This window comes from Lampris incognitus, chromosome 11, assembly GCF_029633865.1.
Source record: "Lampris incognitus isolate fLamInc1 chromosome 11, fLamInc1.hap2, whole genome shotgun sequence".
Classification (NCBI taxonomy): domain Eukaryota; kingdom Metazoa; phylum Chordata; class Actinopteri; order Lampriformes; family Lampridae; genus Lampris; species Lampris incognitus.
Window position 1 is genome coordinate 23,775,957 of NC_079221.1, and position 27,019 is coordinate 23,802,975.

At 43.5% G+C, this 27,019-nt stretch overlaps 1 protein-coding gene across 1 annotated transcript in view; it reads right to left on the minus strand.

The window, feature by feature from the left end:
* Positions 1–22,089: 22,089 nt before the first annotated feature.
* gli2a (GLI family zinc finger 2a) overlaps positions 22,090–27,019 on the minus strand; it is a 110,531-nt gene continuing 105,601 nt past the window's right edge. The window contains exons 13-14 of the mRNA XM_056289167.1: positions 26,132–26,498; positions 22,090–25,562 (exon numbers count right to left, since the gene is read on the minus strand). Coding sequence (XP_056145142.1) covers positions 23,275–25,562; positions 26,132–26,498 — 2,655 coding nt within the window. The 3' untranslated portion in view covers positions 22,090–23,274. The remainder of the gene's footprint in view (positions 25,563–26,131; positions 26,499–27,019) is intronic.

The window sequence follows — 27,019 nt, forward strand, 5'->3', positions numbered from 1 at the left end:
TTCAGAAGTATTATTTGAGGTAAGAAAACGGGCTCTTCACCCCCTATTATGAAACTGGCCTGTTTGCTGGCAGGATGAAGCAGGAGCGGCATAATGTTTCACTCCATCGCATGCACTTTTCTGACCCTTAATACCAATGGCCCCAGTTGGAGAGAGCAACACCATTTCAGCACAACTGGTCCCCTGCTCCAATGATCTGTCATAGTCGGGACTCACCTTTCACCTTGTGACCTTATGACCTGTAGCACATGACCTGGGAAACGTTTGTTTCAACCATGAGGATACATTACAATAACTTGTTTGTTGAATGGGTCTTGCGAATCAGGATCTTTGCTTATTAAAAAAAACTCATTAGACACAGTTGCATGATTAAGTAATTGCTAATGTTTCAAATTGGCCTGATTCATTAGGTGGCAGTTCTAAACTAGCCCATAATATTTAAACAGGTAAGATTATAACCTCTGTATGTGGTGAGTTTTTCCATCGGTAAAATCATTAATAAACCACAAATTACAATCCCAACAGGGTTCCAAGAGCGGTCTTGCTGAGCGTTCTCGAATACCTCATAAATATTTGATTCACAGAATAGTTATTATTCCTATGGAGAGTAGAAACATTTAAATGGATTCCGATCGTGTGTGTGTGTGTGTGTGTGTGTGTGTGCTTCATTAAAAACATTGTGCTAGGCTCCACATTCAACCGATTTATGTTGTCTAAAACATATCTTTTGAGTTCGCCAAACAAACTGGAGACACTCTTTTATGGAAATTGCATTATAATCTTTGTACATGCAGGGCACATGGATCTTTTCATTTTACACTGAGTTGTTGAGGTTACCAGCATTCTCAGTTTCATTTAACTTCGTCTAAGGTTCGAGTTTCATATTCAGTGGACCTGGCTTGAACTGACTGAGTCTTCGTATATTTTTGTGAGAGTACCTGTGTATGCATGTTTGTCTGTTTTTTGTTTGTTTGTTTGTTTGTTTATTTTTTTTGGAGGGGACCAGGGGGGCTGTATACGCGATAAAACAACTTGTGTTGGTTTTAGTGTGTGCGCCATACTTCTTTATTACCGCTAGACGGCGCACTTGAACTGTGTCTGGCCTCAGTGAGTAGTCGAACCTGACTTGGCGCTTTGTTAAGGGATAATACAACAATTTCCCATGTCCTTACTCCTGTCTGTCTCTAGCTCTCTATTTCTCTCCCTCTTTTTCTCTCTTGCTCTAATTTTTGTACACTCTTTGTATCTCTGCTTATCTCTACCTAATTCTCTCTCTCTCTCTCTCTCTCTCTCTCTCTCTCTCTCTCTCTCTCTCTCTCTCTCTCTCTCTCTCTCTCTCTCTCTGTTTTTCACTCTCTCTCTCTTCCATTCTGTTGTGGTTTGCCACCTTGGTAAAAGTTTTATTTTTACTTCGCAGGAACTGAAAGTTGAAAGACATGTGTGTCCCCTCAAGGGTCCGGTGATGAAAATGATCCTGATCGTTTTGTACCACTCTGCCATAAAGTGCAGCTGTCCGCTCCAAGTTAAAACATCTCCGAAAAGTTGAGCCTGCTGAAAATTGGAAGAATAACTGATTGTGGAGGGGGTGTAAGTGGTGGTAGGGGTCTCGGTCCTCAGAGATTTGCCTTTGCAAGTGCTGTTCCCTGTCTGGAATGCATATCATTGAGTTACTGCCTTTCAGCGGGAGTCTCATTGTAATCGAGGTTTATGCAAGGTTTGGTGGAGCCACTTCTCCGTCATGTACTTTTACACTGTGTAAATCTGACCGGTTGATTTACCTTCAGTTTTGAGTTTAGGCAAGAATAGAGGATGGCGACCTGTAGAAACCACACCATTGCTGTCGATTTCACAAAAAAAGGTAAGCCCAATTCATGTTTGCACAGTCATAATGATTTGGGATTTTAATATACAGATCCCGAGGACAATTTCCCACAACCCTCAGGGCAGCAGTGCTTGTCCAGCCCTAAAATACATGACCTTTTTGACCTTCCTCCCAACAGCCCACCACACCACCCAACCCTGCTGTTCAGCTCCATGTCTGCTGGCTTTGAATTATAACCTTTAGCACTCTGGCGGGAGCACAATGTGACGATTGTGATTGTGTTTAATTCTGATGGCAAAGCGAAAAAAGATGGTTTCCTCTGAGAACAGGCTAGATTTATGGACCCTGTCCTGGCTGCCGGCCTCACATCCTCTCTGATCTGCTTTTACTCTGACAACCCCTCGACCCCCCGGGGTCATTAGAGAGCTCCCCCGAATGGTCTTGCTGGCCACTGGCCCATCTCACGCTGCTTGTTTTCCAATCAAATCACTATATTTAATGTGGACACGCGCCCAGGGCCAAGTCCAAACGAACATCTGTTTGAAATTGTTCCTCCCAATTATTTTACACAGAAGTCCTCCCTCCACACCCTCCCATATATATATATATATATATATATATATATATATATATATATAGCTGATGATTGCTTATGGCATGACAGGCTTGTACTGTCTCATAAAGAATTTACTTGACTCACTGGATTATTTTGCTCCTTTTTTGTTGAGCACTTTCCCTACCGTTGAGCGTTTCTTTTAACAAAGTTATATATACACACACACACACTGTTTATTTCTGTTTGTTTTCTGCAAAATGGCCCCTTGTGGATCTGTAATGGCCAGAGCAGGAAAGTTGTGTGTGTGTGTGTGTGTGTGTGTGTGTGTGTGTGTGTGTGTGTGTGTGTGTGTGTGTGTGTGTGTGTGTGTGTGTGTGTGTGTGTGTGTGTGTGTGTGTGTGTGTGTGTTTCAACTGGGATGGAGTTGGGGGTCTGACTCCTGCTACTACTTGCAGAGAGGCATGTGTAGTATAGTAAAGTAGAATGGGAAAACCACATTTTTTTTCTTTTTTTATTTCAGCACAAAGCAGGTTTTTCCACTCTGAGCAGAGGGAGCAGTATTTTATTTTTATTTTTCCTGGCAGGGCCCCTATGCTGCTGCCAGCTCACATGACAGCTCTATCAAGGTGGACGTTCAGGGGCTCTCACGGCCTGGTTGCGGTGCAGATTTATGGGGCAAGCTAATCTGATAAGAAAAAGTGATTGCCATTAAAGGTTTTGATGGAGACATTTTTGCAGCTATGAAAAGTAAGGTAACGTGTTTACAGAATGTGCGTGTGTGTGCGCCCATTTGGGCACAGATTCTCCGGCCCACTTGTCACTTGGTGTTGGCCCTTTTAGAATGGGGCGGGCCCTAATATTATCTCATTACTGATTGGTCCCTTAACTGCCCATCAGTGCTGATTTCAACATTTATTGCAATAAGCGTTTCAACAAGTCAGCTATGTTTTGGTAATTTGCCACGGAAGTGGATTTGGTAGAGTTCTCCGTGAGTTGTTGTGTATTGCTCTGTACCTTGTTATTGAGAGTGAAAATCGCTGTGACCACTTCTAAACGGAGCACCTGCCAGGAAGAGGAGGACCGTTTTTTGGACTGGATGAGAGACCACAATGATAATTTTCCATAAACGGAGGAGAGAGGTAGCTAACGTGTGCATCCAAGTTAGCGTTACATGTCCTAATCACAACTTCACATTTGCTCAATAGCTAGTTAAGCTGATTAACACAAGCTGTTTAAGCTGTTACATGAATTCACATAACAACCTACATCACTTTTCTCCACACCCTTTTCCCCTCCAGCATGTAAGCCCCTGATAGCTCCATTTCTATTTCTCTATATACAGTTAAGATGACCGTATAAGCGGTGACAGGAAGAAGAAAAAAAGATTCAGTGAAACGTCTGAAATATCAACCCCCGAGAAAAGGATAAGTATTGTAACGTACACGAATAAGTGTGTACTTCCTGCTTCCCGAAACGTTGTCGCCCGCGGTGTGGAATACATGCGTTCGTGTCCCGGCTGTGGCGGTCCTCGGCTACCCCCCACAGTTCGCTGCATTTGTGTCAGAAGTGGGATGGTGAGACGTAGGCCATCGGGAGGAGGGGGTAGTGCACAAATAAGTAGACACGTTAGCCCTTGGCTAACGGGTCGGACCCTTTAGTCGACTGGTTAACGTTGTCGCCTGCGGTGCGGGAGATTTGAGTTTGCGTCCCGGCTGTGGCAGTTCCCGGGCTGCTCTCTTAATTCGCGGTAGGAAAATGTGAAAGGCACCTCCCAGGTGATATATGTAGTAAGAAGTGAATGACAATTTCCTTATAGCTAACGTTAGAGGAATACACTATTATTGTGTGTGTGTATGTGTATATATACTATATAATATAATTGTATGAGGAAGTCGGGAGTTGCATAGAATTATGTAGGAGTGTTACAGGATATGTGACAGTGGTGAGGTGTGCGGTTGGAAAGACCGATGGATTCAAGGTGGAGGTGGAACTGAACATCAAGGATCGTCTCTGAGCCCTTTCTTGTTTGCAATGGTGATGGACAGGTTGATGGACGAAATCAGGCAGGAGTCTCCATGGGCTATGATGTTTGCGGATTACATTGTGATCTGTAGCGAGAGTAGGGTGCAGGTTGAGCAGAGGCGGAGGTACGCACTGGAGAGAAGAGGAATGAAAGTCAGTAGGAACGAGACGGAATACATACATGTATGCGTGAATGAGAGGGAGGACAGCAGAATGGTGAGGATGCAAGGAATAGATGTGTATGAGTTTAAATACTTGGGGTCAACTGTCCAAAGTAATGGGGAGTGCAGAAGAGCGGTGAAGAAGAGAGGGAACGCAGGGTGGAGTGGTTGGAGAAGAGTGTTGGGAGTGATTTGCAACAGAAGGGTACCAGCAAGAGTTAAAGGGAAGATTTACAAGATGGTGTGAGACCAGCTACCTATGTCATATGGTTGGGAGACAGTGACACTGACAAAAAGACAGGAGGCGGCTGGAGGTAGCAGAGTTGAAGATGCTAAGATTTTCACTGGGAGTGATGAACAAGGACAGGATTAGGAATGATTATATTAGAGGGACCGCTCAGGTTGGACGGTATGGAGACAAAGCAAGAGATGCAAGATTGAGATGGCTTGGACATGTGTGGAGAAGAGATGCTGGGTATATTGGGAGAAGGATGCTGAATATGGAGCTGCCAGGGAAGAGGAAGGCCAAAGAGGAGGTTTATGGATGTGGTGAGAGAGGACATGCAGGTATGACAGAGGAAGATGCAGAGGACAGGAAGAGATGGAGACGGATGATCCGCTGTGGCGACCCCTAATGGGAGCTGCCAAAAATAGTAGTAGTAGAGGAATAAACTATGGGTGTGTGTTGCTTGTACCTTTTGATTATTGGTGAATTGCTTTATGTAACTGTCAAGTTGCATGGAAATTATGTTGTTAAACTTGCTCAGATTAAAGTTGATGAAAAAAATAATGAAAACATGCTAACCTAGCTTGTACAAAACAAATGACAGTCTTGTTAGTAGAACAGCCCCCATATCTAGTATATACAGTGGAAGCGCATTAGTGCTCAACTGGGCTGTACTGGGCTCAGCCCGGTGCAGCCCTTCATGGCATGGTTCTGGGTATTGGAGATGATGTGTCTGTGTGTGTGTGTGTGTGTGTGTGTGTGTGTGTGTGTGTGTGTGTGTTTGTGTGTGTGTGTGTGTAGTAGATGAACTGTAGCTGGATAATGTTTCTGTACTGTAGTAGTCCAGGCGTGCAAATTTTCTCCTTTAAGCAGAGAATGAAAAGAAAACACATTGTTGGCATGTTTTTTAAACCTTGGTTTGAATTTGAATTTGAGCCGGGAGAGGGGTCACTTCTTACAGCTACATTTCTGCAAGCGACTACAAAATCACAGCCATAGCAAGTCTTACTGGCCACGTATAAGTTTGCATGTACAAGGTATTCACCTTGGTGAGTAGTCACAATGATCCCATTGGAAATAATGTAACAACAAAATCATAAAAGTAGTATTGGTAAGAGTAAGTAAATAAGTTTGAGAAGTTGAGAAGACGGAATTTGAAAAAAAATGGTGTTCTCAGTACATTATCATTTGTAGACCACAGCTGACCATACCAAGTGAGCTGCTTCCAAAAATAAAAGTTCCACCAGTAAATCATAATCTTAAAAATTGCGTATGTCTGCAAGTGTGTGTGTGTGTGTGTGTGTGTGTGTGTGTGACACTCTAGAATGGCATACCATACTTAAAGCCAGCAGTTGGATCCTGTTTAAAGGACAATCATCCCTGTTAAGCCCTAGCCCCATCCCCCCCCCCCCCGCTCAACTAGCCAATGACCAGAAAGCCCTCCCTCCTGTGAGACCTTGTTCAAACAGCGGACTTAGAGGGGAAAAAGGGGAAAAAGGCAACAGCAATGCCCTTTTAAGATCCTCTCGTGATCCATCAATAACTACCCTTTTTGCTCAAGTGGTAAAAGAGAGGCTGTATTTGCACTGATGCTGATATGGGGCTCAATATGAAATTCAGTGAAACAGGAAAAAAATTAACTGCTAGGTAGTTCTTCATGTGCAAATAAGTGGGATTTCATCCCCAATTGTATTCGGCCAATTACCCCACTCTTCCGAGTCGTCCCGGTCGCTGCTCCACCCCCTCTGCCGATCTGGGGAGGGCTGCAGACTACCACATGCCTCCTCCAATACATGTGGAGTCGCCAGCCGCTTCTTTTCACCTGACAGTGAGGAGTTTCGCCAGGGGGGCGTAGCATGTGGGAGGATCACGCTATTCCCCCCAGTTCCAAATTTCCCTCCGAACAGGCGCCCCGACGGACCAGAGGAGGCGCTAGTGCAGTGACCAGGATACATACCCACATCCGGCTTCCAGCCCGCAGACACGACCAATTGTGTCTGTAGGGACACCCGACTGAGCCGGAGGTAACACGGGGATGCAAACCGCCGATCCCCGTGTTGGTAGGCAACAGAATAGACCGCCACGCTACCCGGACGTCAGTAAGTGGGATTTTGACTGCATTTTGATTAACCTCCTACTTTCTGAGGCTGCAGCTCAAAGCTGGATTCAAATACAGATGCTAACGTTTTAAAAAAGTAAATTTAAAAAAATAGTTTTTTTTGTATGTTTAATCGATGTGAAAGGAAACTATACACACACACACACACATTTATTTTTTTTTAATTTTTTTGCTTAAACGTTATAACGAGTTGAGTTCCTCATCGTTCATTCTCGTGATCCTTCAGACAATGACTGATTTATTTACCACAGTGGCTCTTGGTGAAGGGAAACTTGCTTTACCATTCAGAGGCCTGCCAGTGCATAGTTTGTGGAGAGTGTTAACTTCCCACTGTGGAACCAACAATTGTCAATTAATTCCCGTGTTAAATTCTGCTTAAAAAATATAATCATATAGATGCCATATCAGCCCACCACCACCCACCCCTTCAGTTCCGATCACTGATTTATTTAGAATATGTAACTATACAAAGAAAACGGAATAAATAAAAATATTACAGAATAATAAAACAAGATAGTTGCAGAGAGGGGGTCGATAACAGCCCTTGTGTATCAATTTAGTCGAAAAAGTTGGATTAAAAAGAAAAGAGAAAAAAAACAACAGCAACTACAAAACAAACACGTCTGACTCACACATGACAGTTGGATTCAATACTTATTTGACTATAAAAGGAGTACTATGTTGTGGACACTGTCTCCAGAAATGTTAGAAAATCGCCCCAAATCTTTTTATACTCTCCAGGTTTTCCCTTCAGGTTATACATTATCTTTTCATTTGGTATGACGCTAATTCATTAGTCCATCTAGCAGATGTAGGTGGTTGTTCCAGAGGGGGGTCTTTACAAACTGTCATATTTACATATAAGTGTCTATTCCTGCACCATACTGTTAAGTGTTCATGAGAGAGATGACCTATGGGAAGAAACTGTTCCTATGTCTGGTGGTTTTGGTACACATTGTTCTGTAGTGCTTGCCAGAGGATAGGAGTTCAAACAGACTGTGTCCTGGGTGTCTGTGCTAATTCTGCCCACCCATTTCTGGGCTCTAGAGGCGTACAAGTCCTACAGGGTGGGTAGGGGAGTGTCAATGATTGTATTTTTTTATTTTATTTAGTAATTTTATTTTTTGCTGTTCTTGCTGCTGTCTGTTCCTATCCTGTTTTGTTGCTGCTCTGAACCAGACTGTGATGGATGTGCACTGGACAGATTCAGTGACTTCGGTGTAGAACTGGCTCAACAGCTCATGTGGCAGACCAAATTTCCCCAATTGCTGAAAGATCATCCTCTGCTGGGCCTTTTTGAGGATGTAGTTGATATTGGTCTCTCACTTCAGGTCTTTGGAAATGGTAGTTCCCAGAAACTTGAAGTTCTCCATGGTTGACACTGTTGGATATTGTAAGGGGGAGCAGTGCTGAGGGATGTCTCCTAAAGTCCACTGTCATCTCCACATTATTGAGCATGTTCAGCTCCAAGTTGTTCTGACTACACCAGAGCACAAGCCGCTCAACCTCCCACTGATATTCAGACTCGTTGTCATCCTGGATGAGTCCCATGATCGTAGTGTTGTCTGCAAACTTCAGTAGTTTAACAGCTGGGTCCTTGGAGGTGCAGTCATTAGTGTAGAGGGGGGGCACATCCCTGGGGAACACCAATGCTCACTGTCCGTATACTAGAAGTGACTTTCCCCAGCCTCACCTGCCGTTTCCTGGCTGTCAGGAAGCTGGTGATCAATTGATAGATTTTGGGGGATACAGTGAGCTGGGACAGTTTGGAGGAGAGGATTTCTGTAATGATGGTGTTGAACACCGAGCTGAAGTCCAAGAACAAGATCCTTGCATATGTCGCTGGGCAGTCAAGGTGTTGCAGGATGAAGTGCAGTCCCATCATCCACTGACATGTTTGCCCAGAAGGCAAACTGCAGGGGGTCCAGCAGGTGTCCTGTGATGTTCTTTAGGTGGGCCAACACCAGTCGTTCGAAAGACTTAAGGAGCACAGATATCAGAATGACAGACCTGTAGTCATTCCTGTGATGGAGGGTTTCTTTGGGACCAGGATGATGGTGGAGCGTATGAAGCAGGAGGGAACTTCACACAGCTTCAGGGATCTGTTGAAGATCTGCGTGAAGATTGGAGGCAGTTGGTTAGCACAGGATTTAAAACAGGATGGGGAGACACTGTCTGGACCCGGTGCTTTCTTGGTCTTCTGTCTCTGGAAAAGTCAGCTCACATCCTCTACAGGGGGTTTCCCTTCAGGTTATATATGATCTTTTCAGTTGGTATGATGCTAATTCATTAGTCCATCTAGCAGATGTAGGTTGTTGTTCATCTTTCCATTGCATGGCTATATATTTGTCGGCTGTGATAAGGACAATTCTAATAAATTTGAGTTTGTCTTTATTGACTTAAATCATAGCACTTTAACTGAAATATATTAATAGTACTTCCTTATTTTTCATAGCATGTAAAAATGCACACTTTAAAGACAATGTCACTTATGCACAGGAGCACTGCATGGCCCAGTGGTTACAACTGTTTGATTCAGCTCCTTTTTGTCCATATCTGAGAACTTTGACAGAAAGGACTATTTTGGGTCCTTAGGAACCAGGTTTTCATTATGCTTTGCCCCATAAATTTCACTGAATATAATCGACAGCCCCCTGCATGTACTAGACAGTACAAAAGTGCAGCATGATCATGGTGGATTAATTAAATGCCTTATTGCCACAGTCGTTGATACTTAGATGATTGATACTTCTTTGATTTGCATTGAAGAGTCCAGTCTATCGTAGTTATTGACGGGCAATGCTTCAGAGTGGCTGTGTGGGGTATATTGGATATATGAAGCTTTAGTAGTACCTTGTTGTCAGTCAGAACGTTGCTCCTTGGCACCCCCACCCATGTAGCAAGAAATGTGTTTGTGTGATAATGCTTTGCCACCTAAAATGGGACACTTTGACACTTCGCAAGTGCTAAAAGCCCAGATATCAGTGAGGACTTTAACACTGCTTCTGAGTTACACTAAAAGCAAACTAGTGGGTGATTTCCCCCCCAGGCCTTTGGGAAGTATTGCATGAAATGGGAAAGATGAACCATGTAACTTTAGTTTTTCTGTGGGATTTTTATTGTACACATGTAGGCCTGGTCACCACTATGTAACAATCTGCAACATATCAGAATGAAGGTGATAACGTCATTACTTTTGTTGTTGTTGTTGTTTTTTATGATACAGAAACACCAAGTGATCAACAGATGTCGAGGTACGGGAAAACACCTGCTGCTGTTTTGCATTAGCTTCCACAGTGCAAATGTGAGCTCATTGAAATACTTTGACACCTGCACCCATTGTTGCATACTCTATATGCATCCATTTGTGTATGCACCAGCCTTGACGGTATCTGCAATTAGTTCCCAAGATTTATTTTACCCTACTGGAGGGGTGGGGTTAATTGCATCAGGAGCATTTGTATAGGGTCATCTAAATTGCTGCTAAAGCCCAAAAAAACTCGAATAAATACATTGATTACCAACCATCTGGTACTGAGATTAAGTTTAAACATGCACTTAGTTATCTGCAAATACGATATGAGTCAGTGTGTGTGTGTGTGTGTGTGTGTGTGTGTGTGTGTGTGTGTGTGTGTGCAGATGTGAGTTTACATGTCTCTTAAGAGGGTACCCTGAAGACCTCAAACAGTTAAGCTGAAAAATGCAAAGCTAGTCGATGGGGGTGGGAGGACTTGACCCCGTTGTCTACTGAGGATTGGTCTGCATGGAGAGGGGTTGTCAGCAGTGCCAAAGAGCAATGCACCACAGCTGGGGGAAGGTGGCTGTCCAGCTGGACTCCATTTGGGGATAAATCCACAGCCTTGGCTGTGGACTCTGATTTAGCATTCCTTGTAAAGCCTTGCTGTATTAGATGGGCACATGAGGGCAGGGATGCACGCATGCTGTATCCCAGCAAACTCACATCAGATCTAGAGTTGCATTTTTCATAACCAGACAATTAACTGTATGTGTGTGTGTGTGTGTGTGTGTGGGGGGGGGTGTTTGTTTCATGATGAATATTTAAAAGTCTTTAAAGCTCTTCTAATAAATAAATATTTAAGGCCCAATATAGACTAACACAATTATGCATTTGTTTACCAAATGGGAAGAACTATCTGAGAAGTGGTTTCTGTAATTCCACCATGTTTTGTTCGCTTGCTCTTCATGTGGTATCATTTAGATTGTAAAAGTAATTATAAATCGAAATATCTTCAAGGTACCTCAGGCGCTAGACATTTAAAATGCTCTCAGTGCAAAGCCCAGTGGCATCAACACTCCACAATGTCTTTGATAGAAATTTAAAAATTTTATTATATAGAATAATTTCATGTGCAGTGCAATCAATGGAAGCCTTGAGAGGCAAGTGAGAGAAAAAAAATAATAATCTGGTGATCCATTTTCTAAGTCTGATCTAAATTGTTTTCTCTCCTGTTTATGACTTAAAAACGGGTGAAAAAAAGGTTTTGCCAGGATGTTTCCAAGTTCCTTATTTGTTTCCATCTGAAACAGATGGCAAAACATTTTGTTGGGATAATTTTTTCGAAGTAACTTTTTTTTTCGCATCTGTGAAAACGGGTAAAAAAATGGCATTGGAATATATATATACAGTGCATCCGGAAAGTATTCACACCCGTTTACTTTCCCCACATTTTGTTATGTTACAGCCTTATTCCAAAATTGATTAAATTCCTTTTTTTTTCTCATCAGTCTACACACAATACACCATAAAGACAAACTGAAAAAGGTTTTGTAGAAATTTTTGCAAATTTATTAAAAATAAAAAACTGAAATATTGCGTGGACATAAGTATTCACACCCTTTGCTATGACACTCAAAATTGAGCTCAGGTTCATCCTGTTTCCACCAATCATCCTTGAGAAGTTTCTATATCTTGACTGGAGTCCACCCGTAGTAAATTCAATTGATCGGACATGATTTGGAAAGGCACACACCTGTCTATATAAGGTCCCACTGTTGACAGTGCATGTCAGAGCAGAAACCAAGCCATGAAGTCAAAAGAATTGTCTGTGGACCTCCGAGACAGGATTGTATCGAGGCACAGATGTGGGGAAGGGTACAAAACATTTTCTACAGTTTTGAAGGTCCCGAAGAGCACAGTGGTCTCCATCATTCATAAATGGAAGAAGTTTGGATCCACCAGGACTCTTCCTAGAGCTGGCTGCCCAGCCAAACTGAGCAATCGGGGGAGAAGGGCCTTGGTCAGGGAGGTGACCAAGAACCTGATGGTCACTCTGACAGAGCTCCAGCGTTCCTCTGTGGAGATGGGAGAACCTTCCAGAAGGACAACCATCTTTGCAGCACTCCACCAATCAGGCCTTTATGGTAGAGTGGCCAGACGGAAGCCTCTGCTCAGTAAAAGGCACATGACAGCTCGCTTGGAGTTTGCCAGAAAGCACCTAAAGGACTCTCAGACCATGAGAAACAAGGTTCTCTGGTCTGATGAAACCAAGATTGAACTCTTTGGCCTGAATACCAAACGTCACGTCTGGAGGAAACCAGGCACCTCTCATCACCTTGCTAATACCATCCCTACAGTGAAGCATGGTGGTGGCAGCATCATGCTGTGGGGATGTTTTTCAGCGGCAGGAACTGGGAGACTAGTCAGGATCGAGGGAAAGATGAATGGAGCAAAGTACAGAGAGATCCTTGATGAAAACCTGCTCCAGAGCGCTCAGGACCTCAGACTGGGGTGAAGGTTTACCTTTCAACACGACAACGACCCTAAACACACAGCCAAGACAATGAAGGAGTGGCTTCGGGACAAGTCTGTGAATGTCCTTGAGTGGCCCAGCCAGAGCCCAGACTTGAACCCCATTGAACATCTCTGGAAAGACCTGAAAATAGCTGTGCAGCGACGCTCCCCATCTAACCTTACAGAGCTCGAGAGGATCTGCAGAGAAGAATGGGAGAAATACCCCAAATATAGGTGTGCCAAGTTTGTAGCTTCGTACCCAAGAAGACTTGAGGCTGTAATCGCTGCCAAGGCTGCCTCAACCAAGTACTGAGTAAAGGGTGTGAATACTTATGTACATGCAATATTTCAGTTTTTTATTTTTATTAAATTTGCAAAAATTTCTACAAAACCTTTTTCGCTTTGTCATTATGGGGTATTGTATGTAGATTGATGAGGGAAAAAAAAGGAATTTAATCAATTTTGGAATAAGGCCGTAACATAACAAAATGTGGGGAAAGTGAAGGGGTATGAATACTTTCCGGATGCACTGTGTATATATGTATATGTGTGTGTGTATATAGTATATATATATTTTTTTCAGGATAACTTTAGTGGTTGTTGTAATAATTATGGCAACAGATTTCATGTTTTAGCAGTAAATCCTATACCATTGGAAAGCCTGTTTATTTCCCTTTTAAATGGTGCCACATTTGTAACGAACATGCATTTGTGGGATGAGCAGCAGAGCTGAGTATGTGGGTTGCGCACATGAAAAATTTGCCAAATCTTCTCTGCCAATGCCAAACAGCTTATTTTGCTGTTGCTATTGACTCTTGTTTTGAGCTTCTGGTACCCCAGATGCTGATAATCAGGTGCCTGATATAAGATTTATTGTCAAGAAGCATTGTTACAACAAAGAAATAATCTACCAAACACAAATATCCTTACTTTTTGTGCTAAGTATATATATGTAGTTTTATATATATATATAACTTCATTAAATAAAACCTCAACGGTAGGGAAAGTGCTCAGCAAACAAGGAACAAACAAAAAAAGACAGCTGATGGTTGCATATAGCATGAAACAGGCTTATACTGTCTAATTAAAAAATACTTGAATCACTGGATTTTATATATATGACATTTTATATGAAATATTAAATGCGTTGAAATTATGTCTTCGTGTATACCACATTTTGCCTACCAGTGCAATATGACTTTGGAGAAATATCTTCACACTAATCAATATTGTCCATCTTTCAACCTACAACTGAACAAAAATGATTAAACGAATTTGAGTTCTGTGACACGGTGATGTAACCGTATTTTAGCTGGTTGAAAAGAGGTGAAAAAAAGGTCTTAGAGGTTCCTACCAAATATCACCTAGTTTTCAATTAGAAATCAACGTTGAAATCGTGGTTGGCGCTCACTGTGCTATTTAGAACATGGGGTAGTGGCGCACTTTAGCCTCTTGTGGCTGAAATGAGTATTACAACAAAAAATGCTTGGAAAAATTACCCTGACCAAAAAAAAAAAAAAAAACCACCCGCCAATTTTTCCCCCCACCCTACCCACTATCCAAGTCGCTTATCCTGCTCTCAGGGTGGCGGGGACGCTGGAGCCCATCCCAACAGTCATTGGGCGACAGGTGGGGAGACACCCTGGACAGGCCGCCAGATTGGGGGAGATATATATATATATATATTGGCCAAAGTGAGTATTACCACAAACACAAATATTTTTCACCTACCAAAACCTTTTTTTTCCTCCACCTCTTTGATGAAAAAAAAAGTAATTTAGAAAAATTATCCTGCCAAAACTTTTTTTCTACCTGTTTCACATCCATCCATCCATTATGAAACAAAAATTAAGGAACTTAAAGATTATCCTGGCAAAACCTTTGTTCCGCCTGTTCTTAATTCATAAACGCAGGAGAGAATACAATTTAGATCAGACTTAGCAAATGGATCACTACATTTTTTTTTTATCTCACTTGCCTCTCGGGGCTTCCGTAATCCTCAATATATTACAGTTGGAAAAGCCTTTCAGAACTGGCCACTGTAAATTCTCTAACAGGACGCAAGACAAACAGATGACATATTTAGTTGAAACCCTAAATATGGCCCTTTCTTCCCTTTTTAATCATCAAATATATACAATATACATGTAGCTGGGTAGGGTTATTTGTTTTTGGCTAGTGTTTAATTAAAATGTAATGTAACATGATTGTCACCTATGTTAGCACTGAATTAAGTAATTCTCAAAGCAAGGTTTGAGGTCATCAAGATTCAAGATTCTTTATTTGTTACGTCTCATTATAAAAGCATAAGAGAGTAAAATTCTTGAGTTTCATCATAGCTCCCGATGTGGGCTTGAGGAGTGCCAGAGAGATTGATTTTGTTGTTGTTTGTTTTGTTTTTACCTTTTATCAAAACCAGATCATATTTCTATACCTGCCATCCTTGGAAACAGATCTTTTCCCATAGGTATTTCAGCAACATTTCTTTGTGTTTGGAGCTACAGTCTCACTGAATTCCAGTACCTTAAAATGATTGCAAGAAGGTGACAAAAAGATCCTGCAAGGGAAGCAGGATTGTCCAAAAATAGTCCACATCCCACCGGTTGGCACTCTTTCCAGGATATGTGCATCACTGGTTCCCTCCTCCTAACAAAGCCACAGCGGTTTACCATTTCTAAACAAATGTGTGCTGGGAAAAAAAAGAACCCTATTTGTGCTTTGTATAAAGAGAAACAGCATGTGTTTTGTTTGGGGTAGATTTCTGCTGCATCAGATCCCCCGCCTGCTCTTACCCCGAGAACACAGGGTATACGTGGTACAAGAGCAACAGGGTCCAAGGTGTTTCATGGGTTTATCATGGCACAAAGATTAACATAGTACTAAGTTACTTCAAGGAATCACAGCTTTGGTCCCCCCGTTTGTGATTCAAGGAATAGAGACCTGAAAAATTGGACCTGTTTGTGAGTTCACAGAGATAAAACTACATTTTGGGGGATTAGTTGCTTCTTAAAACCCAGTTGTTCTAACTATCTCACAGCTACGCTCAGCTGTCCAAACTGTAGCTTTATTTGGCGGTCCCAAAGTGTAATTACAATGGTGGAGTTGTGAAAAAACTAGTCCTTCTACAACAGGCTTTCATGTAGAATTACCAATATAGCACAGCTTTCAAAACCCTTAAACAAAAGAGGTCACAGGGTCAGCTTAAGGTGGGAAATCTTCCCCTTTGACCCATCAGTGATTTTTGTCCCAGGAGTGGAAAGAACAGTGAAATGAGAGGGTTTTCACAGTTTTGGGAGGCACTGTTGTGGGCTGGCTTGGAGAAAATGTCTGCAGGCCAAAACCAAAAGAACATTTGCAAAACGGAACTGCCCATACTCCCTGTGGTCTTTACCCAGTAATTTTTTTTTCCCTCTGCCAGAATAACAGATGTATGGTATCCATTTTTACTGCAAGAATGCAGAGAAATATAAGGGACTTTACTAAGTTAAACTAAATAACTGATAATGTATTTTGATTGTAGTCTTACTGTAGGTGTTCAGTGCACATTAATGAATACACATTTCTTCTTTGCACTTTTGCTACAGCCCGGCTAATGAATACCACGATGTCATCCATTTCAAAGGATAGACACAGCGGGTGGAGTGAAGTGAGTATGGATTCTTGTGCCAGTTACCACAGGAAGATGGAAAGTTCAGAAAGCAGAAAAGAGCAGCGTTAAACATTTGCCGACTGAGAACTCGGACGAGGTCATCCATTCATTCTTACTCACATAATCAGAAGATCCCCACGACCTCAACCAAACGGTGGCATTCCTCAACAGCCTACTCATGGCACGGGTCTCAGAGCATCTGACCTTCTCTTGGCTGTCAATAGAGGAGAACCCAGCGGAGGTCACGGATCCGGGTTAGGGTCTGCCCCCTGTCTCTTACAATCTGGGTAAGGCCACAATGCCTTCCTTGATGGCAGACATCCCCTGTATGGGTGGATCATAACTCTTGTCATTCTAGAGTTTAGTGGGGCACGTTCTGCCCTTAGGCCTATGGCAGGATGGGCCAAGGCTATTGAGAAGCAGTAGGTAACCTCTGCTCAAAAACGGGTCACGTCCCTCTGATCTCAGTCAGCAAAGGTCTCCATGCAGGAAGCCTTTGATGGCAGACCGAGCCAAGTTTGGGGAGATGTACACAAAGAGGCCCCAGTCAAGTGAATCGCTTTATTATGATGACCTGCCCCCAAAGGTCAAAGAGTAAAATGTGACACACTCCGTTGCTTCTTCAAAAAGATTTGGATATTAGGAAAGACTTTAATTGATTGAATGGTACTGATGGTTCCTCTATGATCAGCCTTCTTTTTATTTAAAGTAGTTGGTGTACTTATTGTTCCTCCATGATCAGTCTTCTTTTTATTCAAAGTACTTGGCCAATAATTATTTTCTCCCCAACTGTATCCAGCGTATTACCCCACTCTTCCGAGTCATCTTGATCTCTGCTTCACCCCCTCTGTCTATGCAGGGAGGGCTGCAGACTACCACATGCCGCCTCTGATACATGTGGAGTCGCCAGCCACTTCTTTTCACTTCAGAGTCAAGAGTTTTGCCAGGAGGATCTAGCGCGTGGAAGGATCACGCTACACCCCCCAAACAGGTGCCCCAACCGAACAGAGAAGGCACTAGTACAGCAACCAGGACACATACCCACACCCAGCCGCAGACACAGCCAATTGTGTCTGTAGGGATACCTGGCCAAGCCGGAGGTAACATGGGGATTCGAACCACTGATACCCATGTTGGTAGGCAACGGAATAGACTGCCACGCCACCCAGATGCCCCCATGGCCAATAATTCTGATTCAGATTTGTTTCATGTCCACACTGTGTTCTAAGTATAAACAAGCAATTTCAATTCTTTTACAAAAAGTGTTGCGATGTCTCATTTCCATTTTGGTGGATGTTTTTTTTAGAAAGGCTGCATTGACGATCCGACCCCTGACTGTCACAGTGGCGGTGCTATGGTTTATCTATGATAGTCCCATCCAACACAGGGCAACATAACCGTTTTTCATCTTGTATTCACAGCAACAAAAACAAAAAAAATTAATCAGTGACTAGGAGAGTGCTGTGTGCCAGCCCATCTGCATAGACAGTAAGCTTTTGTTCCTGCACCAGCTTGTCTGGGGTTGGCTGAAATGCTGAGTAACTATTCCCCTGAAGTGGGAAGCATTTGGGGGATCTCGTGAACATGGATGATTGAAATTATATTCAGTGTTTACAGGAGTCAAGATACAGATTGATTTGCAACTGCAATATTGTTTTGAGTAAGAGGCCGCAAAAAGTAGCATTATTATCTTTGAGTGCTTTATATTACAATTTTTGTTTTGGGTATTTTTTGTTCTCAGTATCATCTCACCACTTAGATCAGTTTTGGTCTATTCTGAGTCATGTTAAGACAACAATATGTAACACACCTGACCCTTTGCACCCATTGTTTGGTGGCCATATTTCGGCGTGCTAACTTCAGCATTCACTAGCTGACTTCCTTAGGATTACTTCTGCTCACCAGATAGCCGTGTTTTAGAGCCCTGCCATGGGAGGTTAGCTAACCCAGAGACCGCTGAGCAGAAGGAACAGAGTTGCTACTGCTGGAGGTGGTTTGCTTTGTGTTCTCATCCTCTCATGGGAGCATAGTGAACATTGCTGTGACCCAGAAGCAAAGGAAAAAAGGGGGGAGGTGTGTGCAGAGAGACAGTTGTAATTCTCAATGATTGAATTATACAGCATTACACGAACAATTTTACAGCACACCCACATCGAAGACTAGTGTTGAATCATCTGATGTGATAGTGTTGTGTGTGCTGGTTGCAAACAGTATAGTGTAATATTTGACATTGCTGCTGCCTCTTTGTATAAGCTGCACATGTCAGAAAGACTTCATCTTGAAGTGCACCACAACCACTTGCAAGATGTACAGGAGCCTATTTTTCCTTGGGTGTGGAGGTTCTTGCCTCTGGAATTATTCTGAGCCACCAGCAATTGCTGCACAACCAAAAAATATTGGGGACCGAATTGTCAGATATATTCTGTAGCTTTAATTGAAAGAAGTTGCAATATTGGAAAGCCCTTTACAAATAAAGGATTACGCTGTCTCATTATTATAATTTATCTCACACAGGAACTCCTCACAATGCACAGAAGGTTCCACTTGAAGTCCAGCAGCCTGAGACTGTACGATAAGTGAAAAGATGGGGGCCTAGGGTTAGTGAGTGTCAGAGCCACTATTGAGGATGAAACAAGGAACATCCAAGAGTACGTCAGAAAGAGGGCCCCCCTAGGAACTGCTGAGTAAGTACCTCAGATAGCAGAAGACAGAGATTGGGGAGGAAGAGGAAGAGCAGGTATCATGGAAGACCAAGCACCTCCATGGATGTACCATCAACAGATAGAAGATGTGGCTGATATTGAGAAATCCTACCAGTCCTACCTGGACGGAACAACAGCACAGAGGCTCTGATCATAGCAGCACAAGAACAGGCACTCAGTACCAGATCATTGGAGGCAGGGGTCTATCACACAAGACAAGATCCAAGTTGCAGGCTTTGCAAAGACACCCCTGAGACAGTCCAGCACTTAACAGCAGGGTGTAAAATACTAGCTGGGAAAGCATACACTGAAAGGAATAACCAAGTGGCTGGGATAGTGTAAAGGAATATCTGTGCTGAATTCAGACTGAAGTCCCCAAGTACAAATGGGAGACACCACCAAAGGTGGTTGAAAATGGCAGAGCTAAGATCCGGTGGAACTTCAAGTTCCAGACTGACAAACAGGTGCTGGCTAACCAATCAGACATTGTGGTAGTCGACAAGGAACAGAAGACAGCAGTCATGATCAGTGTAGCAATCCCGAGTGATGGCATCATCAGGAAGAAAGAGCATGAGAAGCTAGAGAAACACCAAGGGCTGAAGGAAGTACTAGATCAGATGCGGAAGATGAAATCCACGGTAGTCCCAGTGGTAATAGGGGCACTGCGGGCTGTGACCCCTAAACTCAGAGAGTGGCTCCAGCAGATTCCAGGTCTCTGTCCAGAAGAGTGCAGTCCTAGGAACAGCTAAGATACTGTGTGGCACCCTCAAACTCCCAGGCCTCTGGTAGAGGACCCGAGATTGAGGAAGACACACACCACCCGAAAAAGGGTGAACGGACCCCTAATTATATGGTTGGGGAAGGTGTATACATTCATGGAGCCAGCTGATTAATTTTTTTCACTTTTCAGCACTGGCAGGTGCAGGTGAGTTCTTGTTAAATGCATTTACTCAATAAAACAAGATATAGTTACTAGCATGTGCACAAGCCTTAGAGAACTAGTTGCTTAAAGGGGAATTTACTTGCAGTGATGAAGCTGATGGCCTCTAAAGAAAAACGTTTAAAAAAATAATTTTCAAGATCAATAGAGCCAGAGAAATGCTGTAGTTTATTTGATGCCTCTCATACACTTCGATCTCCATAAACCCTAAACAGTCCCATTACCCAGAATGCTACATGATGTCATCTTCTCTCTTCCCAACAAGGTGACGGGGACAGGGCTTTGCTTCTGAGATCCATGGTGGATGCCAAGTGGGCAGTGTTTTGAAAATACTTCAGCGATCTTTATAAATAATTAACCTATAAGCACAAAACTTTCTCACAAGAACAATAACAGTGTGACTAAGAGTTTCACTGATTTTTTTTTTTTTTTACATGCATAGATGACTAAAATACAAGTCCACAAAGCCAAGTTAAAGTTTCGGCTGGCTTTTTTTTTGTTTTTTTGAAACGTGGCAACACATTGCTCTAAACTTGTAGTCCTTGAGTACCAGGGGTGAAATCACTAGGGTAATTCTCTCAGACTTTGAACTGCTTAAGAGACAGAATGCATTAAAAAAAACTTCCTACACATGCTTGATCCTGACACTCATCCTGTGTAAAATGTGATAATTTCATATCATATTTCATATCAAGTTTTAATTTCAGTAAGCAATCAAGCATGGAGGAACCCCATTTTTTGACTGATATCATTGTCAGAGTAGTTATAGTCAGGTGAAATGGCATGTATGGGAAAGCACCTTTGCCTTAAATGAAGCTATGCTATGATCCCAGTCTCTTTGAACTCTGACTCATATGTTTATATACGCCACAGCCTCGACATGCACACTTAACACCTCATCCATTTTCTCTACAAAAGACAGCTTAATATCCACACTATTGAATTAAATCCTTGTTTAGCTTTGCTATGCATTTGGTTGTGGGCTCAGAGCTGCGTTGAACGCCATCTCACCTCATGTGCATGCTTATCTAATAAGTGTCTAGTCCATTTGTGATCAGCATGGCTGCTGCACCAACTTCCCGTTCTCCTCTCTGGTGTGATTCCTTACCCCGGGGCTATTTTTCTCCCATACTCTCTCTGAGAGAATAAGGAATTCCTGTGGCAAGTGCAATCAGTGGGCTTCTCTTCAAACTGGCCCTCTGCTGAATATGCTGTCATGCTCAAAATCATTTGTTCTCTTTTCTTTAGCGCTCAGTGCAACTTCCCCTGGATCTCCAATCCCCCTTCTCTCTCTCCAGCTTAGTTCTAGCTTGTTTCTTTTAGGTTCATCTATTTTTCTATCCCCCTCTCTCTCTCCTTGTCTAATTTCCTCTCCTCACTGTCTCACTCAACCTAAAATTCCTCCCTCACTCTTGCTATGCTGTTTTTTTGTGGCTCCCAAAATCGTTTCCTCATGGGTCTGCCTGCCAATGTTAATTTTGGACAACACGCAGGCAAACTTTAGAATCTGCTTTCTATGCGTTTTTTTGTTTTTGTTTTTGTTTTTGTTTTTTTTTGCATTTGGAGTATTCTTTTACATCTGGGTTATCAGGAATGATTTGATTTTTCTTTCCCCTCTTACCACCATGGCAAAAAAGACTGAGGGGGGAAAACAAAACTATGGGAGCCCCCATAAGAATCACATTATCTTTTCATTAGCTGTGTATGATGCACAAAGATTCAGTGTGTGTGGATGAAAGATGTGTCTTCAAAGGGAAAACAAAGTTTGCCCCTCCATTATTTAAGCCTATGCACTACAGCTAATCTATGAAGAAACGGCCCTCAATAAAATGGAGCATGAGAAAATGGACTACAGATTATCTTTAGATCAGCTTTGTACTGTATCTGTGGGTCATTGCTATGTTATGGCTTTTTTTTTATAACACAGCTTAATCAACATGAAATTACATGGCTCTAATCGTTGACCTATACCCTGTGTATGTCTGACAGATAAATTCTTTTGACATTGTTTTTTTTTTTACAGCTATGACTTTATTAGCTGCTGGTTGAAGAGGTTCAATGGTGATGCTTTTATGTGGCCCTGAGGGATGGGAAGCTATGCAATTTCAAAGAAGAGACAACACAGGACGTTAGGCTGGAAACAGAAAAAGAGGAGATACTGTATTTGAAATGTACAAAAGCTATATACACACTCACACATACACACACGCGCACACACTGAGCACTGTAAAAATGGGATAGTAGGGCACACACGCATTTTTTAAAGGCTACTTTCATTTTCAGCATATGTAACAAAACTGAGAAGGTCATGGGGCTAGGTCATTGCTCTGCGCTAAACATGATTTCATTATCAAAGTCTGAGTCCCTTCGTGGACTTGTTCAGTTCATCCAGGACCCAAGGGAGGTCTGGGTGTATGTGTGGAGGGGGGGGGGTTCCGAAAGCATCAATTAGGGTTTGATCTCTACAGAGAACACACAGAGGTACTTGCATATTCTTTTAGAGAATGCTCCTTGTCAGACTTTGGGGGTCTGTGTGCCTGGACAGACCGATGTAGAGGCATGTCCCTCTCTATCATTCTGTCTCATGAGATGGACTCGTCGAGCGCTATGGCCTCTGTTTCAAACAGCAACCATGGAAGATTTGATTTTACAGTGCCATCTTGTAAGAGCTTGGTCCACTCCCCAAAAACACTTAATACCTATGGACCATTATATTGTGGAACCACACTGGTTCATATTTAAACATCAAACCCAACGTGCAAGGGTTAAGTCCTTAGCATAATTTAAAGCAAGTACAATACAGTATAATCTATAAACATTAAGGTCAAAATGAGAAAATATGATTTTGATATTTCCATAGCATGTCCATTTCCTGGCAACCTTGTTTTCATGCCAGTTCATTGTGTTCAGTTGCTCAGAGTTGATTTCATCAGCAAGGCACTCTGTGGACTGCTTTCAGTGCACTGCTTGTAAAGGGTTGCTACAGCTACAAGTACATAAGAATGGCAATAATTTGTAGATGCGTTTTCATACCCTGGTCTATCATATATTTGAGGATAAAAAGTATGGCTTCTTAACAAATAGTGATAGAAAATGCTCATTAACACTTGCTATATTTACTTTCAACTTGATAACACAACATACAATATTCTGAAGCAAATATTACTGGATAAGTACAAGATACAGTGGACACTGGGAAAAACTATTGAAATAACCAGTTTTGCATTGTTCAATCAGTGCTTTTTTTCAACAGTCCAAATATATTTATATTCCTGATGTAGAAAGATTGGTTGAATTGATGGATGGATGAGGCATCTTATTACTTTCAGCTAATCATGTTGAGAAACTTGTTCTCCTCGGCCAAGGCCGTGAGCATGGAGCTCATGTCACCAATGGCCATGTTGCCAATCCCTGCTGGTACAGATGCGAGAGTGACAGAGTTGCGGGGTGTAGTGAGACGCGAGGAATTCTGGGAAAGGCTCTGGAGGAGGCCAGGGCTTAGCGTGCCAGACATGAGGCTGGAGTGATCCCCGTCATCCAACATGGCGTCAAAGTCGATCTGAGCATGATCTGGAGCGCTGGTGGAAGAGTCCACTGTGCTGCTGGTAACTTGGTTGACTCCTGGAGACGCCATGTTGGCCGCAGCAGTGGTGTTGCTGCTGCCAGTGTCTTGGTCAGCACAGGGGGACATAGGGGTATCAAAGCTGGCAGAGTTTGGCTCAAACATGTGGATCTGAGCCGTGTAAAACATGGCAGAGTTGGGATTATCGGGGGTGCCATTGTGGGCTGCTGAACCACTGGGTCTCTTCGGGCTGGCCTCTGAGGTGTCATTGGTATGGTTGGGACTCAAATCAGATGACTGGGGGAATCGGCTCTGCTGAGTGAACCCTGAGTGCTGCCTTGCAGCAGGCTTGGGCTCCATGGGAGGCCTGGGCTGTAACATAGCTCTTCCTCCATTATGGATACTAGGCTGCTGCTGTGGAAGGCTGTTGTAATTCTGCTGATGCTCCACTTGATTTACATGAGGATATCCATTAACTTGAGTCCTGGTTCGATAGCTCTGCATCTCTGTATTATTCTGTTCCACCATACTATTGTAGGTAGGTCTCATGCCAGTGTTTCGGGACACATCATTCACGGTCAAATCTTGGCCAAACACTTGATGGGGACTAATCTGGTCACCAAAGTTCACATTGTTGCATTGCCTCTGCTGCTGAAGAGAGATGCTCATCATCCTCTGAGTGGTGCGGTGCGTATATCCCTGCAGAGCCATGTTCTGACTCATAGGCATGACTTGCTGGTTGCTGCCCAGGCCGGGTCCTTGTCCCTGGGAAGAACCAAGGTTGTGTCTCTGTTGCACAACAGCTAGATTACCTCTAAGAGGAAGCTGCTGCTGCTGCTTAGTGACCTTGGTTGAGTCATCCATGGTTCCCGAGCTCACCTCATTCCACTGCACAGGCATGTTGTTCTTGTTCATGCTCATTGATGTGGTGCTGAAGGACTGCTGGGATCCACCAGGGCTCATCTGGCAGGACTGGAGGTCCTGTCCTAACTGGGGCATTGTGGCATCCACCATGGCCATTCTCCTCTGCCCGTAGACTGGTTGCTGCTGAGGGGCCATGCCTGTGTGGTAGCTCTGGGCATGGCTATTAGAATGATAGTCAGCTTGCCCTGCATTCTGAGACTTGAGGTACTGTACCATATCATCTGGAAGAACCATGTCATCTTCGCCGCCCTGCTCTCCCCCCATCATCATACCATCTACTGCCATATTCTCCATGGCGACATTTTCTGAAATGCTGGGTGGCCTGGGGGCGAACGGGTGGCGTTGCAAGCTTCCATCAGATCGTGTGTAGCCCTGCATAGCCAGCCCCCGGTAACGCTCTATGGCAGTTGGAGGATTCATCGGGTTCATGCTGTTCATGCTATTGTAGCGCTGGACTTGTGTAAGGGACAGGGGGTCCAAGGTCAGTCGACGCACTGGGTCACTGGCACGTCGGGGCAGGTTGACAGGCACCTCATGGGGCATCATGCTCTGGGAACCATAACCAAGGTCACTGCAGCGCCGCGGTACAGATCCAGAAGATGGGTGATGGAATGAATGGACCAGCCCCTCTTGTGAGTCACCATATAGTGCCATGCGGGTCCTTAGGCTCATCCGGTCCATGTTGGGGAGAGGGGTAGGTGGGGCGCCACCAATGGCAGCCGCATACTTTGCCTTGAGGCGGTAGTGCTGGGCTGGAGTCAGGCTGAGGAGGCTTGGAAGGCCACCTCCTCCGCCAGCACCACTACCTCCACATTGGCTGGCCTCGCTGGAGCGGCGGGACAGGTCAGTGGAGATGGGGTCATAGGAGTCGGCTGAGCTGATGTTACTGTGGCGGTTTGCACCAAATTGGGAGGCCTCACTGGAGCGGCGACTGGAGTAGTAAGGTGAGATACCAGAGGAACGTCGACTCAAGGTGTAGGCTGAACTGATGGTGCTGGTGGTGCTGTCACGACGCTCGTTGAGCTGGTTCAGCACCGTCACCTCACAGGAGGGAAGGTCACCAATACGCTGGCCAGGGTATGGGCCATTTAAACTACTCATCATGTTTGAACTCTCCAGCAGGGATCCTGGCAGCAAAAGGAAACAGGAATTATTAGATGTTAGAAATTGTATAAACTTCAAAACAAAGAGAGAAAAATGCTGAATATTGCCTCTATAGCCATGCATCAATGTGTACATTGTAAATATATCAACATTTATTTGGAACCTTGCTAATTTTGGTAGATTCTTTTTAAAGTACACAGAAAAGAACACAGTCAGGTGCTGTGCAATATAACAAAAACTAAATGAATGGTTTTTCTTCAGCAAGGGACCACATGTATTTTGCTGCAACCTCTACCTCCAACAATCCATGTGGATCATCTAAAATCCTGTGCTTGTTTTTATGCCACGTTGTGAGCATCATTTCCTATGTGCAAATAAAGGCTCATGTCCTATTCACTGGTATTGCAACAATACTGCCCATGCTTGTTGCACCAGACCATTTTAGGTGATAGCAGTTGAATAACACTGTGTATTGAAGTGCCAGAGAGTTCAGTTTGTTGTGTATACACTCCAGATCTTACAAAATGCCACATTAACTTGATAAAATGACTAACTAATCCTCAACATCTTCTCATCATTCCTCCTTGCTTACCGACAGCAGGTATAGGGGGCAGCTTGGTGTTGTTGCGATGGCCCTGCAGCGGCTGTGGTGCAGAGTTGGCCCAGGGGCAGCTGTCCCTCACCGTCTTTAGCCTCTCCTTCTTGATGTTCTCCAGCTTGATGGTGACTCCACCTACGTGACCCCCTGCCTTCCTTAGCTGGAGCCCCACTCCGGCCTGAGGCCCCCCAGCGGGAACAGTGGAATCCACTAGGGGGCTCTCGTCCAGTGCACTGAGGTCCCCGAAGCTGCCCCCACTGTGCATTGCCATCTCTACCCCACTGTCGTTGTTGTTGGCGCTGCTGAGAGGCGATGGCTCGCTGCTGCATGACGAGTGGCCACCAGGGCTGGACTGATACGTCTGCAGGGAAAGACAAGGGGGTTGGTTGAGAGAGGGGGGGGGGGGTTGGTCAAAATTTGTGTAGCTCATCAAACTACAGAAATTTTATTATAACAAATAATCCTAGATGGGTAAACTTTCCAATGGACCAAGACCCTTTACAATCAAATACTTGTTGTTATTCGAAAAGGAAAACAAAAACAAAACAAATTCAATAAACCAGCTCTAAACTATTAGTAAAACTCCTGCTGAGAAAAAAGCAATGCTCACTGCTAATACAAGCTGAAGCTGCTGATATCAAATAGTTATCAAATTCTGACTGTAATAGTATTTTGTAATGACGAATGTAGGCCTAAAGTTCTGTGCTCTCATTCATCACAAATGGGTTTGATTTATTTACAAAAAGAAACAAGTGGATAATGGATGAGTTCTGTGTGCACCAGTCCAGCAGTGACATTAATTTATACTGGCCCAAAATGAACTAGAAAGAGTCTTAATCACAGCTTGAAGCTGGCACTATTCATTCGGCACACATGCTAAAA